We start from the raw sequence: 14,739 nt of genomic DNA, 5'->3' as shown, positions 1-14,739 counted from the left end.
ACATCAGATAGTTGTTTATTCCTTTGACATCTGATGGGGGGGGGCATTCCACAGGGTGGGAGCCGCTACCCAGAAGGCCCTCTGCCTGTTTCCCTGTAACTTTGCTTCTCATAGTAAGGGAACCACCAGAAGGCCCTTGGAGCTGGACCTCAGTGTCCGGGCAGAATGATGGGGGTGGAGACGCTCTTTCAGGTATACTGGGCCGAGGCCATTTAGGGCTTTAAAGGTTAGCACCAACACTTTGAATTGTGCTTGGAAACATACTGGGTGCCAATGTAGATCTTTCAGGACCGGTGTTATGTGGTCTCGGCGGCCGCCCCCAGTCACCAGTCTAGCTGCCGCATTCAGGATTAGTTGTAGTTTCCAGGTCACCTTCAAAGGTAGCTCCACATAGAGCTCATTGCAGTAGTCCAAGCAGGAGATAACCAGAGCATGCACCACTGGTGAGAAAGTCTGCAGGCATACCAGATGTCAGCCTGCATACCAGATGGAGCTGGTAGACAGCTGCCCTGGACACAGAATTAACCTGCACCTCCATGGACAGCTGTGAGTCCCAAATGTAGTGTGTTAAGGATGCTGAGAGTTGTTGGGAGACCCCTGTTCCTCTCAAAGAGCTACATTCTCAGAGTGGTTTAACAATCTATCCCTCTTCCCAAGGAACTCTGGGAGTTGTTGGAATAGAGATCTCCTAACAACTCTCAACGCTCTTAACAAACTACAGTTCCCTGGATCCTGGGATGGGGGGGGGGGAGGAAGCCATGGTTGTTTAAAGTGCAATAATAGTGCTTTAAATGTAGGGCCTAAGATTGCTTGAAAGGGGGAATTTGGTATGTGTATGGAAAATAATTGATCTATCACCCAATTTCCTCCCAAGCTGCACCCACCTGCCTTAATCCTGGTGTCATCTGTTACATCTGGTGCTGGACAGGTAAAGACTGGTTGGTGTTGGCTACAAACCTCGGTGCCTTTGCCTGACACTGAACTGTGCAGGCAAAGGAGAAAGTGTCACCTGATGTCATGGTGGGTACAGCAAGAGGCAAAAGCGGCCAAGGCAACTGATGTACATATTCCCTGTAGGGTGCTTTGTACACAAGCAAGCAAGAGGCATTATTGATGGACTTCTTTCACCCAGTCAAAAACACTCAAGGTGTGGAGCAAGGCCGATGAGAGGTGTGCCTGGGAAGAGTCCCTAGGGGCAGACAGAGGTTGGAGGGTCGGATTTGGCCTCTAGGCCTGAGGTTCCCCACACCTGCTTTGGATAGCCAAGATGGTGCCTTCCAGGTGTTGCTGAATTTCATCTCCCCTGACTATTGACCATGATGGGAGTTGTAGTCCAAAAACCGCATTGTCAACCCCTGGCTTAAAGCTGCAGAAAGGTATAGTCACCCATAATTTGCCTAGTCATGGTAATATAGATAGCCAGACAGTTCCCAAGTCATCCTCTTTTGCTGTGCCAAACAGGAAATAGCAGGCTTATGGCCTTCTGTGTGTGAGAGAGTGTGTGTGTTTGGGTGCCTGTTACTTTTGTGCTCAGGTATGGTTGCCTATCAGTTGCCCTCCAAAGCGGGATCTTCTCCACTCTTCCATGCTGTTTTGTCACCTGCTGACACTGTATGGGATGTGGGATTGGTCAAGCTTTTCCTGAAGAAATCAGCCCACTCATGGTACTGTTGAGGCTGTGCAGCTGTTACCAAGACAACATAGAGGCCTGTGCTGTGCTTCTGTTGCTAAGGCAATGCAGATGCCTGAAGTTGTTGGGCTGCTGTTTTCCTCCCCAGGCTGTTAATTTCCGAGGGTCGGGGTAGCTGCGTTCCTTTGTTACAGCAAAAACCAGTGGCAAAAATAGGAGACTTGTGGCACATTTATACTTTAAAGAGTATTTTATTATGCCATATTAAATTCTCCAATAAATCTGTTATAAGATGCCAGGAAATTCTTTCTCTACACCAATTCAGTTTTTTGAGGGGTGGGTGGGTTCTAGAATGTGTCTCTATTTTGCCATTTTTGTGCCCACTTGATGCAGCACAATTATTTCAGTAGCCCTCGTGTGAATTCCAACAGCTGCAGAACATCCAGCCAGTCTCTTTTCTCCTCTCCTTCTGAGTTTGTCTAATCTGAGGCAATTAGACTGCTGTCCTATTTTTAGTGCTCATTCCTCATTAATTACATCCATATGGCAACAGTGGTATATTCTTTGTTTTAAAAATAATAGTCAAATTCTGCACCAATAGAACCCACATTTTAAGCAAAAGAAAACGAAAAGAACAAACTGAATTTCTGCATCTGGGAAAATAATTTGTACAAATTAGACATTCTGCATCTGTATATTGTTGCTCATCTATCCATTATCAAAATCTGTTCCGTGCCTCTCAAAATATTAAAGGTAGTTTACACTAGGAAAAAATGCATGCAGTGGTCATCACATATACTTATTGTGGTCTCCGATCTTTGAGTGCTGGGCCTTATGTAGCCAGCAGGGAACAAATCCCCCCCCCCATTGTGGATGACCTGTTGATCATTGGGACTTAATGCTCTGCATGAAATGGAAGACTACCAGAATAAAACTTACTCTGCTGCCCACCTTACAGTGAGCAGTGATGGGGCCAGGCAGATTTCTCTTGGAAGGCTGTTCCAAATCTCGGACAGCACCTCTGAAAATATCCTGTTTGGATGCCCACTTTCCATATCTCTTCTGACAGGGGGCTCCACAGCAAGGCTCTAGAAGGCAAACAGAGTTTTTGGGCAGCAGGGTCACATGCAGAAAGATGATTCTGGAGTCATTTGTGCACTTCTACTCTTCCTACTCGTAGGGAAGGGGAAGTTAGTACTCAAGCAGCTAAAGCCCCACCCTCTAGCCACTGCTGAACCCTCTGCGGCGCTGATGCTGGTTTCTGGGATTTCACAATATGTTTCCCATCCACTCCCAAGCCCACAAAATGCATTTTCTCTCTCACTTCCCTCCGCCCTTCCTAGCCTATTTAACTATTGCCGGGAAAGCAGAAACTCTGCAGGGGAAGCTTTTCTTACGCATGGTGACCCAGTGCTGAGAGAAATGCTCCTTCCTTAATGTCCTCTTGCTCTGTAGCTGTTAAGAGGTGCAGTTGGCAACCTTCACTCTACATGAGATGGCCAGGACAAAGGATGGTGGGGAAGAGGCCAAAGCAGCAAATGAGACTAAAGAGTAAAGAGAGTAAAGAGAGGTGTTGGGCTGGTGTGGAGATTGCAGCCTGGGTCCCCTCTGCACTGTGAGGTCCAAGGGTTCTCACCTGCCCATGCACTGAAGGAAGCCTGAGGAGGAACTGTAGCTCTGTGAGCATGTACTGGTACTTTCCCAGGCTTTATCCCTGGTATCTCAGTTTTAAAAGATGTGCTAGGTAGCTGATTACAGTGAGCAATTTTTACCTGGAAACACCCCGGCCACAGTCCCAACCTGGATCCCTCCATCCCTTTCTGCAGTCCCTTTTGTTTGCTTGCTTGCTTTGAAAGAAACACAGATGGACAAAGTGTCTAACCTGGCAGCTTTCTGTGTTTCCTAAAGTGTAAAGGTAACATGAGAAGGGGGGCGGGGAGGAGTTTGAAAGAGAATGGAATTCCGGTCCTGGCAGTGCTGTTTTTCTAGGAAAAGAGGTGCTAGAACTCAGCATGTATGCCTCCCTTGTTCTCTTATAATGGCAATGGCACCTACCTGAGAGGTGTCGGAACTGAGTGAGTTCTGGCTGAAAAAGGGTCCTGGGTGCTGGAATAGAGAAGGCACATATTGGCACAGAGACAAGACTCCAAGTGCAGTCCTGACATTGCAAATCTCTCAACCTTGGTTAAATACATTCAGGAGTGGGGCATAAGCTTGCATAATCATTCTTTTACTTTTCCTCCTCCCTTCTCTGGAGGACTTTCCTCCCTCGCTTTCCAGTACCAACCACAGTTTATGTTACAACTATTAATGCTGCAGGCCTTGGCCCACTCAAACAGAGGTTACCATATGAACCAGGTACTATGCACAGAATTCAACTTGTGCAGTGGGGCTTCCTTCCCTCTTCTCCTTCCATGGAGCCCTGCCCTCCGCCAAACCCAACCCCTGAAATCCTGAGCAGTGCCCAGGGGGAATAGAGGAGGGTTGTTCTGTCTGACAAGCCACAATGCTTGCCCTAACAGAACCACAGCCATTGAAAACTATAGTTTGTGGTGGGTTTGCAAACCAGGGTTTTGAGGGAATGTGGCATGTGCTGGTGTACATGCAATGTGAGATCATGATGATGCATAAAGAGCAATCCCCAACGATATTAATTGGAATGAACTTTCGTCATTTGAGCCTATAGTTGTGGAATTTGTGTTTAATCCAGGGTTTAGCTGTATTAAGGAAGTTCCTGAAAATCCTGCAACAACGTAGCCCATGAAGTATGTCCTTTCAAGCAAAAACAAAAACAAAACCTTTTGAAGGTATCCAAGAATAGGCATTTAGGCCAAGTGGACTCATGTTTTGCTTCTGAAACGACAAATTGCTCTCGGCAAATGCTGATGTTCTTGTTTTTCGTTTTACAATTTTAGCCCATATAGGGAGGCTTTAATACACGGTTTTTTCCTGTTCCGGCTAAGCAGTTAAACACAATAGTCCTTGTTCACCCCAGCATGTATTTCATGTTTCACAAGGGAAGTCTTAAGACTTAAGAGGTCAGCTGTGTATCCTTCTAACTTCAGATAATAAGCTGCCCATCTATTTGGCAGCAGCTTTCTCTTTACAATGGAATAAGCAATGGCTGTATTGCAGATCAGTAACATCATCATCATCATCATCATCATCATTTACTGTAGACAGACTTATAAACAATTATTAAAATTTTGACTGCCCTACATTCCAGTCCTTCTTGCATCCAGTTTAACCCCTTGCCTGCCTAAGTAGTGCTACCTCCTGCAAGTTGAAGGGTATTTCCTGACTTTAATCTTGAGCTCTAGTTCTCTCTCTCTCACTACAGATGTTCATGAAAGCCCAGTTTGACTATGACCCCGGGAAGGACAGCCTGATTCCTTGCAAAGAAGCTGGGCTGAAGTTCCAAACAGGAGACATCATTGAGATCATCAACAAGGATGACAGCAATTGGTGGCAGGGCCGGGTAGAGGGCTCCTCCAATGGATCCGCAGGACTCATCCCTTCCCTGGAGCTACAGGAGTGGTATGTCCTTTGGATGATGCCTGCCTAGTGCTCCTCCCTTCCAGGTTCCTGGCTGGATCTCTTCAGGTTCCTCCCATCTTGTGATAGGATCTCTGGTGTTGCCGACAGCAGGCATCTTCAACCTTTTCTGACCCGGGACCCACTTTTAATCCAAACATGCACTGGGGGACCTACTTTTTTCCTCATATTTTTTGCTTGGTGGTAGTGCTACTGTTGTGACCCACTATACAAAGACCAGTGGCCTGCAGCATCTTCATATTGGCATTTGGGTTCCTTGCCTTCTCTTTTCATGAGTATTCAAAGCTCTTAATTCCACCCCTTTCCAGTTGTTGGTAAAGCCTGTCTTCGATTTAGCAGAGTGTGCTGCAAATCTCAGAGACAGAAATAATGCTATAGATTTGTTGGCTTCAGAAGAGCTAACGTGCTCCAAAGGCCAAAACAAGACCTCAAATGTTTGAGGCAACCAATGCGTCCTCATTTTGACCTATGAATCATTACACTTGCCTTTTGATGTTCCTGAAGATCCATGCCTCATGCCTCAATTCTACAGAACAGATGTGGGGAACCTTTTTCCCTCCAGATGTTGCTGAATTTCAACTCTCATCACCCTTGGCCTTTGCTTGCTTGGACTAATGGGAGTTGTAGTTCTTCCTGTTTGTTGAATGCTCTCCCTGGGGAGGCTTGCCTGGCACATTCATTCCATATGTTTAGGCACCAGTGAAAACATTTTTCTGTAACCAGGCCTTCAGCTGATTAAACATTCCGTGGTCTTTTAAATTTGTTTGTGGCATGGTGATTATTGGTTTCTTTTGTTTTAATTTTATTATGGAATCTGTATCTTTATGTTGTGAACTACCCTGTGATCTTTGGATGAAGGGCAGTATAGAAATTAAATGAGGTAATCGTCATCACCATCATTCAGCAACATCTGAAGTGCCAAAGTTTCCCCACATCTGCCATAGAAAGTCCTCAAACTTGTTGTTCTTCTCCCCCCCCCCTACAAACACTTTGAAGGAGAGAGATCATTGCCTTGATTAAGCCATCAGTTTGAAGCACTGCTCCCAGGTTTTGGTCAGGGAAAAGAAAAGAGGGGGCCTGATTTTATTGCCACTTTCTTCTTACTACAATATACCTTTTCCCCTTTCCTGCAGGCGCGTTGCAAGCATGCCCCAGGGCAACTCCAGCGGAACCCAAAGCTGTAGCCCTTTCGGAAAGAAGAAGAAATGCAAAGACAAGTACCTGGCAAAGCACAGCTCAAGTGAGCACCTCCTTGTCTCCCTCCTCTTCCACTGTTGTCCCACATTCCTTTTTTCCCTGCCTTCAGGGTGAAACCAGGGGTTGGGAGCTTCTAGTCAAATTTGACCCAGCACAGGTGTTAATTGAGCCTGGGAGGCTGTTTCCCCCAAACCACATGCACCATATGAGATGTCTGGTGCAGGGCAGGGAGTGATGCAGCTGTTCGTCAAGAGTTCCTCAGGGGAAAGATCCATGCAGAAGGCAGGCTTCAAGTCACCACCCATTGTTCAAGCCTGTTGAGCCGTGGTGCTTCAAAGATATTTGCAGGCCCTGCATGGTGCTTTGAAGTCCTGGCGTTCATCTCCTGATGTCATTGTGATGTCAGGTGGTTGACAGGGTGTGGGGACCTTTGGGGCTCAGTGAAGGATCTTATTTTCTGTCTCTCTCTCTCCTAGTTTTTGATCAATTGGATGTGGTGTCCTATGAGGAGGTGGTGAGGCTGCCAGCTTTCAAGCGGAAGACACTGGTGCTTATAGGTATGACACAGTGCAACCCACAGAGTACTGACTTGTCTCTAAATGATAAAGGAATAAATGAAATATGCAGCACGTAGTCACAGCTATATGTGCTGTGGCTTTTTATAGCCAGCCCCACTCCAGCAGCCAATAGATTTCAACCCAATGCTAGTTCTACTCTGAGTAGAGGTGGTAAAGTGAATGGACAAAGAAGGATTGTGGAGTGCGGAAATCAGAGGCTAGATAAAAATCATTTATATTCTGGTTAAAGCTGGTCAGTGCTTTAGGTTTAAGATTGTCAGATAAGTGTAGGGAATGGATGAATTGGTCTGTGTCTGGTCTATGTCTGCACTTTGTCAGTTTTTAATGAGTGCATCTATAACTGCTCTGTCCCATTTCTGCAAATGATCTTGACATAAAGAAGGGTATGAAAAGGTTCATTTAACTATGTATTTTGTGATTACTCATAATTAAGAATTATCTCAATGTACACATTCCTTAACACATTATGCACATGCACATGTGCACAAACACAAATTACACACTTTGGTAGTATTTTGGGGTGGGGTATCACAAAATATGATGGATAATAGCATTCTGATCCAGCTCACTTAAAAATATGCAGACCAAACAAAACTATTCATCCTTAGAGAGAGGGCAAAAGAGGCCGACTTTGACATTACATTGTGATGTGCCCTTTCCCTGATGTAAGTGGAAGTTCTTCGGTTATGAGAAAACGGAGCTGGAGCATCATTTTCCTTTTATTGTTTCTCTCCCTTTCTTGGGCCAGGGGCCAGTGGAGTTGGCCGAAGCCACATTAAGAACACCCTGCTCAGCAAGAACCCAGAGAAGTTTGGATACCCCATTCCATGTAAGTCACCCAGAACGCAAAATTTTCCGCTGTGGCATTTATTTAGCATTGCTTAGCCTCTGTCCCAGCTTCTTCCTAGACTTGTAAGTTAGCATATGTGCTCCTTTCCCCTCTTCATATTATCCTCACAACAGCTCTGTAGGCTGAGAATTTAGGACTGGCCCAAGGTCACCCAGAGAGCATCGTGGCCAAGTGGGAATTTGAACCCTGGTCTCCCAGGCTTATGTCCAGCACTTTAACTATAACACCAGACTGGCTCCATTGCATGTTTCTTTCGGTTGCAGTGTGTCACCAAAGTAGCATGTGGTATAGAAGACATTGGGCCGTATTCAGTGCTACTGTGCTGCTAATGTAGCAGACCTCCTCTTGCATAATGTAACTTTCCCCTCTTCTCTTTTCTGTCCAAACCTGCTTCAAAGCATTAGAGGACTCTCCAGAGCAGATTTAATAAAACACTACGCCTAAACATGCTCATTCAATAATATTTTTAAAAGGACCTCTGTCTACCCCACTGAAAGATGAGCATTAAAACATCCCCCCCACACCCATAACACACAACTCTCTAAATTAACAGTGAAAAGCCTAGTGAATAAAAGTGTTTTAGTCTGGTGCCCAGTGTGTTTCCCTGGGGAGAGCATTCCAAAAACGGGGGCTACCACTGAGAAGGCTGGTTCTCATGTCAGCACTTTCCAACATGTGGAGAAGGTCCTCTGATGACTAATGCACTCTGTTCTTCCTCCTCCACTTGAGATTGTAACGAATTCCAGCTGTGTTCTTCCTTCCCCAAGCTCCCAAATAACTCAAACTGGACCTGTAGGCAGATTTGCTATCTCCTTGCAGCAGCCCAGCTCCCATGTCTCTCTGTGCCCCTTCTTCTGCAGATACCACCCGCCCTCAGAAGAAGAACGAGGTGGATGGGAAAGACTACCACTTTGTCACCACGGAGGAGATGACAAAAGACATCTCTGCCAACGAGTTCCTGGAGTTTGGGAGTTACCAGGGCAATATGTTCGGCACCAAATTTGAGACTGTGCACAAGATTCACGAGCAGGACAAAATTGCTATTCTGGACATTGAGCCACAGGTAGGAAAGTGCAGCTTGCTGCTTGAAAAAAATATATGAAGCGTTCTGGGAGCACCTTTATACCTTTAGCTTCGGGATGGGGAACGTGTGGTCCTCCAGGTGTTGTTGAACCCCCTCCATCTCTCAACATCCCCAGCTACTTAGCCCTGCTCACCCTGCTCCACAGTTTAGCTTGTTGCAAACCTTTGTAAAGGGACAAGAGCTTAGGAGCCAGAGGTGGAGGAGAGGGCAATATTAGCCACAAAATGTTCTATGCTGAAGGTGCGCAGGAAGGGAATGGGAGTAGGATCAAAGGGAAGGGGGTTGGTAAGTGAACAGCAGCTTGTTTTAGCCTCTCCTCTGCCCGCTGAGCCCAGGAGAAAGTGCTAAAGAGACACGTGTATTTAAACTCCTCGAGAATCTGGCATCGGCGAATGAACAATGCAAAAGTCAGAGTTGTGCACATGTTTACTGAAGTGCAAGGACTGCTGATTTCCTTGCATCACTTTTTTTGGACACATTCGCACCGTGTATTCAGAGTGGCTTGAAACGGGGGGGGGGGGTACTGTGCTAGCTTTGTCTCTTAAGTCAGATGGGAACTGTAGTTGCATTTTAGATGCTTTAGTGAGTGTGTTCCCCTTTTTCTTGAAGAACAAAACTGAAAGGAAAAGGTGCTACAGGAGCATCTTGCCCTAAAATGAGGTAACGCAAGTCTGCAGCATCCTGGACAGGCTTGTCATTCAGGCAGGCAGGGAGGCGTGTGGGTATGCAGCCTTTTAGCTTTGTAGGAACTATGCCCCAATGGCTCTTTTCTTTCCCCCCAGACACTGAAGATCATCCACACAGCTGAGTTCTCACCCTTCATTGTGTTCATCGCTCCCACGGACAAGGCAGATCAGGTAAGAGGTGTCAGTGTTACATTAGATGCATGACATCTCCTTATGCTCCACCCTCGTAGTACAGTTGTACCTTGGTTTTTGAACAGCTTAGTTCTCGAGCATTTTGGCTCCTGAATGCTGCAAACCCAGAAGTGACTGTTCCGGTTTGCGAACTGTTTTTGGAAGTCGAACATCTGCCGGGGCTTCCAATTGGCTGCAGGAGCTTCCTGCAGCCATTCAGAAGCCATGCTTTGGTTTCTGAATATTTTAGAAGTCAAACGGATTTCTGGAATGGATTCTGTTTGACTTCCAAGGTACGACTGTGTGCCTTTAGATAAGTCACACTTAAGCCTCTACTATGGAGTGCCTGCGGGACGCAGGTGGCGCTGTGGGTTAAACCACAGAGCCTAGGACTTGTCGGTCAGAAGGTTGGTGGTTCGAATCCCCGTGACGGGGTGAGCTCCCATTGCTCGGCCCCTGCTCCTGCCAACCTAGCAGTTCGAAAGCACATCAAAGTGCAAGTAGATAAATAGGTACCGATCCGGCAGGAAGGTAAACGGCGTTTCCGTGTGCTGCTCTGGTTTGCCAGAAGCGGCTTAGTCATGCTGGCCACATGACCCGGAGCTGTATGCCAGCTCCCTCGGCCAATAAAGCGAGATGAGTGCCGCAACCCGAGTCAGCCACGACTGGACATCATGGTCAGGTGTCCCTTTACCTTTATGGAGTGCCTGCATGTAGCAGTAGATTTTGGGGCATGATTCCTTAGCAGAACACAATGACAACTTCCCCCCAAATGGGCGCATTGGACCAAACAAGAGGGCGGGGGCCGACGCCCACTGTCTTAACCTTTCTTCCATACCTCTTGCCAGAGAGCAGTTTAATGAAGCCAAGTTCTCTTTTCCCTTAAGATGCAACTTTCGGTAGAGTGGGTTTAATCTCTTTATCCACCCATTCTGCCATGCAGCTCCTTTGATTTAGAGCAAGTTGTGTTGCTTACACCACCAAAATTGTTAGGGATCACCAGATAACCTAGCAGCCAGCCTGGTGCCCTCCAGCTCTTGTTGATTACAGATTGTCTTATTCCTGTCCACAGGCCATACTGTAGGTGGGGTTGGACTCAATTATCTAGAAAGTTACAGGTTGCCTACCCCTAACCTGGTGCCTGCTTGGATTCTTGCAGAGGGGGATTTTGTGTCCGTGATTTGACCCAGTAAAGAATGCACGGGGTGTGGGTGTGCTGATTAGTATTAAAAGATCCTAAGTGCTGAGAGGTCTGGTGTTTGTACACATGAATTGAAATGCATAGAGCTAATGAGTGGACCATGGGAATTATATCACTAAGGCCACCCAGGATTAATTGGCACATTTCAAGAACCACCAACACATACATGCAGCCTAGCCATTTTGCAAGCAGTTTAGCAAAGTTCTAGGCTGCATCAAGGCCGTTGCATGCTGAACTGAGAAACCCTGCAAAGTGTACAGAGCCGCTTCAGCTAGACTGTCTACCCGATGTCACTAACTGCGAACAATTCCTCTTCCTTTGCAGTCGGATACTTTGCTGCAGCTTCAGAAAGATTCAGAGGCCATCCGGAGCAGATATGCTCACTACTTCGACCTGTCGCTGGTGAACAATGGTGTTGACGAGAGCCTTGAGCAACTCCAGGCGGCCTTTGAGCGCGCTTGCAACTCTCCCCAGTGGGTTCCTGTGTCTTGGGTGTACTGAGCTGGCCTGGTAACTCCCAGATCCCCTCTGCCTGCCCTCATTACAGCAAGTTGAGGACAAAGAGGGTCACCCATTTGCCTGCTCTGTGCTTTGTCCAATGCACAACCCCCTCGTCCTGTCCCCATTCCTCAGGGCAGCTGTTGCTCTGTTACTGCCAGGGCAAGAGCCCCATCCTTCCAGCTGCAAACACCCTCAGAAGAGTATGTGCATGGCTTGTGCTTAGCACAGGGTAGCCCACACATACAAATGTTGGCACATAAGGAGGAAAACCCCTATCCAAAACCATTAAGATGTTTTCAGGAGTGATATTAAGAGCACCTTCTGGTGTGAAAGCCATATGATGTGAATGCTAAGATGTAGGCTGAGCCGTGTTTTAAACTGAACAGTGCCACCTGTTTTAGAACCCTAATTTCTTTAGATCTTGTCAAGTGAGATTTCCTTACTGTAATACACCACTGCTCCTTCAAGCTCCCCACATATTGCACACTAATCTTCTGAGTGGATGCTTCTTGAATTTTACACATCTGCTGTCACCCACTGTAGGGTGATCAGGCAGTTAGTGATCAGTATCTCCTTCCCCAGACATGTGGACCATTGTCTCTCTACAGACTTGTACTTGTCCAACTGTTCATGCTCAGAATCAGTACAGTTGTGAATAACACACTTTTGGGAGCCAGAGTAGATGCTATTAAGTTTTAACTGGCAGCTCATGACACAAGGAGGGAACAGGAAATAACTCAAGACTCTCAGCACCTGCATGTTGTGCTCTGTAAAGAAATTGCTCATGGCACATTTCTCACGTATTAGGGTGGCTCACTTGTTATATGCAAAATAACTGCCCTCCCTCCCATATTTGCCTTATCAAAAACGATTAACAGAGCAAGTTCATTCCACCTCCACCTGCAAGCACAACCTTTGTGGGAGGTTGTTATTCAACTAACTGTCCATGTCTAAAACAAGATTGAGATATGTAACTCGCGGTTAAGGGTGTAGGGGTGTAAGCTTGACCTGCATTTAAACCTCATACCTTTGAGGATACCAAAAAGACCCAAAAGATGTGCAATAGGGACCTTTGGTTGAGTCCATTACAGGGAAATCAAGCAGCAATAAAGTGTTGAAATATTGCAGGACTTGTGTTTGTTATTACCCCACTACTCCCCAGATGGCAGAAGACGATACTTACCCACGAGGACCAAAAAACGTGCCAATTTAAAAGCTGCCCACCTGCAGCTGGCGGTATTCCCCATTGGACTGGCATGGGCACTCACAACAGCCAACCACCATTGCTCCTAGGAGACAAATGTATGGTACCGAGGCAGGCTAGAGAGCCAGCTTCTGATGCATTAAATCTCCATCCCTTGGAGCAATTGTGCCAGCAATTAAAGCAGCCACAAGTGGGACTTACAGCCTGTCCACTGAACCCTTTTTACTCTTTCCCTTTTTACTATTTCTACCACATTGTGAAAAATGGGCTTCTCTGGCAGACATACCTATAGATTGGGGCTCAGTGATTCCTGTTTTCTAAACTCTACTTCCCCTCCTCCAATGTTGGGCACAGAGGCATCTGCATTTGCTTTGGTTGCAGCGGGTAAGCAGATTTGGAGAGCCTGCATCACTCCTTTGAGGATGTCTTGAAGAGCATTATCCTCTACCAACATTAAGCTCTTTTCATCAGAAGGGCAAGGTACACTAGGCTGCTATTCCTGGGACCTAGAAAAGGCCTATTATTTGCCAGTTGATTTGCTAGGCTGTTTCATCCTCTCTTCCGAGTGAATATTTTTAGCAAGTTCTTTGATCGCTGCCTGTGTAAACTGTTGGTGCAGGATGAGGGCACAAAGACAACTTATCGAAGGTTAAGCTGGCAGAAGCAGCAGTAGAAACACTGTGCCCAAAGCTTGTTTATGTGGCATATCCTCTGGTGGCTATAGTTTTAAGTGTGGCACCTTGGCCCAAACAAAACAATACAGCAATTTCCCTTAGCATCAAGCTCTTTCTAGACCACCTCCTGACTCAGATCCAAAGATGTGGTGGCATGAGCTGGCATCCAAATATTTAGGCAGCAGGACCTCAAAGCAAGCCTGGGAAATCCTGCCTTGGGAACATAGCTGTCAACTTACAGATTTGAAAATAAGGGACCAGCAGCCTCGAAAATAAGGCACCAGCCACCAAAATAAGGGATTTTAGTCAACCAGCAGCCAAACGAAGCCTCAAGTGCTGGGAAACCACCGTCACCTTTCCACTGGGAAGCGCTGAGCAAAGGAGAGTCCCCAGGCAACGCGACCAATTTGATCGGCACAAGGCATGCAAGCTCCACCCCCCCAGTCGTTCTTAAACTCCTTATTGGGTGAGCAACGCAGCCAAGCAACACAGTTGGAGCCTCCCTCCTGCCTGGCCGGCAGGGAGAGGAGCTGCTTCCTTTGAAACCTGGGAAATTTAAGGGACATCATCAATAAGGGACAGCAGCGGGACACGGCACTGAGATAAAGGGCTTTCCCGCCAAATAAGGGACAGTTGACAGCTATGTTTGGGAACCTTATAGTGGCCATCGTGGTGGTAGTGTAAAATCTGGAGAAGGCATATTCCATTTTCAAAAGTGCACTGCCCAACTCTACATGCTGTACCTGCTAAGCCCCAGCCTTCTACAATAGTTGGAGAATCTCAGGACCATCACATAGTCCTTCAAGGCCTCTTATTTGGTTCTGAGGACTTCCCAGGCACACCCTTGAATGTTCTTGGCAGCCCAATGAATGTGTCACTGAAGTAGACTAATGCCTGTTGCTTGCTTGGAAGGAGGGCAGCGTGTGGTTTCTGAATAGTTGGAATGTAACCTACTGCCCCAAAAGGTAAGTAGCAGAAAGCCATTGTTCTATTCCCTTTGGCATCTGGCTCCCACCCCCCCAGTTTTTCCACAACAGAATACCACCCTTGGGATGAAAAAACACCTATACAATACTGGGACCACAGCACCACCCTCTTGGGCTTGCCAATCAGAAGCTCAGCAGTTTGAATGCCCGTGACGGGGTGAGCTCCCATTGCTCTATCCCTAGCAGTTTGAAAGCACGCCAGTGCAAATAAATAGGTATTGCTGCGGCGGGAAGGTAAATGGTGTTTCCGTGTGCTCTGGTTTCCGTCACGGTGCTCCGTTGTGCCAGAAGCAGTTAAGTCACACTGGCGATGACATGGAAAGCTGTCTGCAAACAAATGCCGGCCCCCTTGGCCGAGATGAGTGCCACACCCCATAGTCGTCTTTGACTGTCCAGGGGTCCTTTACCCTTTTAATACATCA

General features: G+C 46.8%; 1 protein-coding gene across 1 annotated transcript in view; it reads left to right on the top strand.

Moving 5' to 3' along the window:
• MPP1 (MAGUK p55 scaffold protein 1) overlaps positions 1-12,578 on the top strand; it is a 33,946-nt gene extending 21,368 nt beyond the window's left edge. The window contains exons 6-12 of the mRNA XM_081897427.1: positions 4,971-5,167; positions 6,319-6,425; positions 6,859-6,939; positions 7,709-7,789; positions 8,671-8,873; positions 9,677-9,751; positions 11,277-12,578. Coding sequence (XP_081753553.1) covers positions 4,971-5,167; positions 6,319-6,425; positions 6,859-6,939; positions 7,709-7,789; positions 8,671-8,873; positions 9,677-9,751; positions 11,277-11,453 — 921 coding nt within the window. The 3' untranslated portion in view covers positions 11,454-12,578. The remainder of the gene's footprint in view (positions 1-4,970; positions 5,168-6,318; positions 6,426-6,858; positions 6,940-7,708; positions 7,790-8,670; positions 8,874-9,676; positions 9,752-11,276) is intronic.
• The last annotated feature ends 2,161 nt before the right edge of the window (positions 12,579-14,739 follow it).

This window comes from Podarcis melisellensis (assembly GCF_964234715.1).
Source record: "Podarcis melisellensis genome assembly, chromosome: Z".
Lineage (NCBI taxonomy): Eukaryota > Metazoa > Chordata > Lepidosauria > Squamata > Lacertidae > Podarcis > Podarcis melisellensis.
This window is presented reverse-complemented; position numbering and strand designations above follow the sequence as displayed.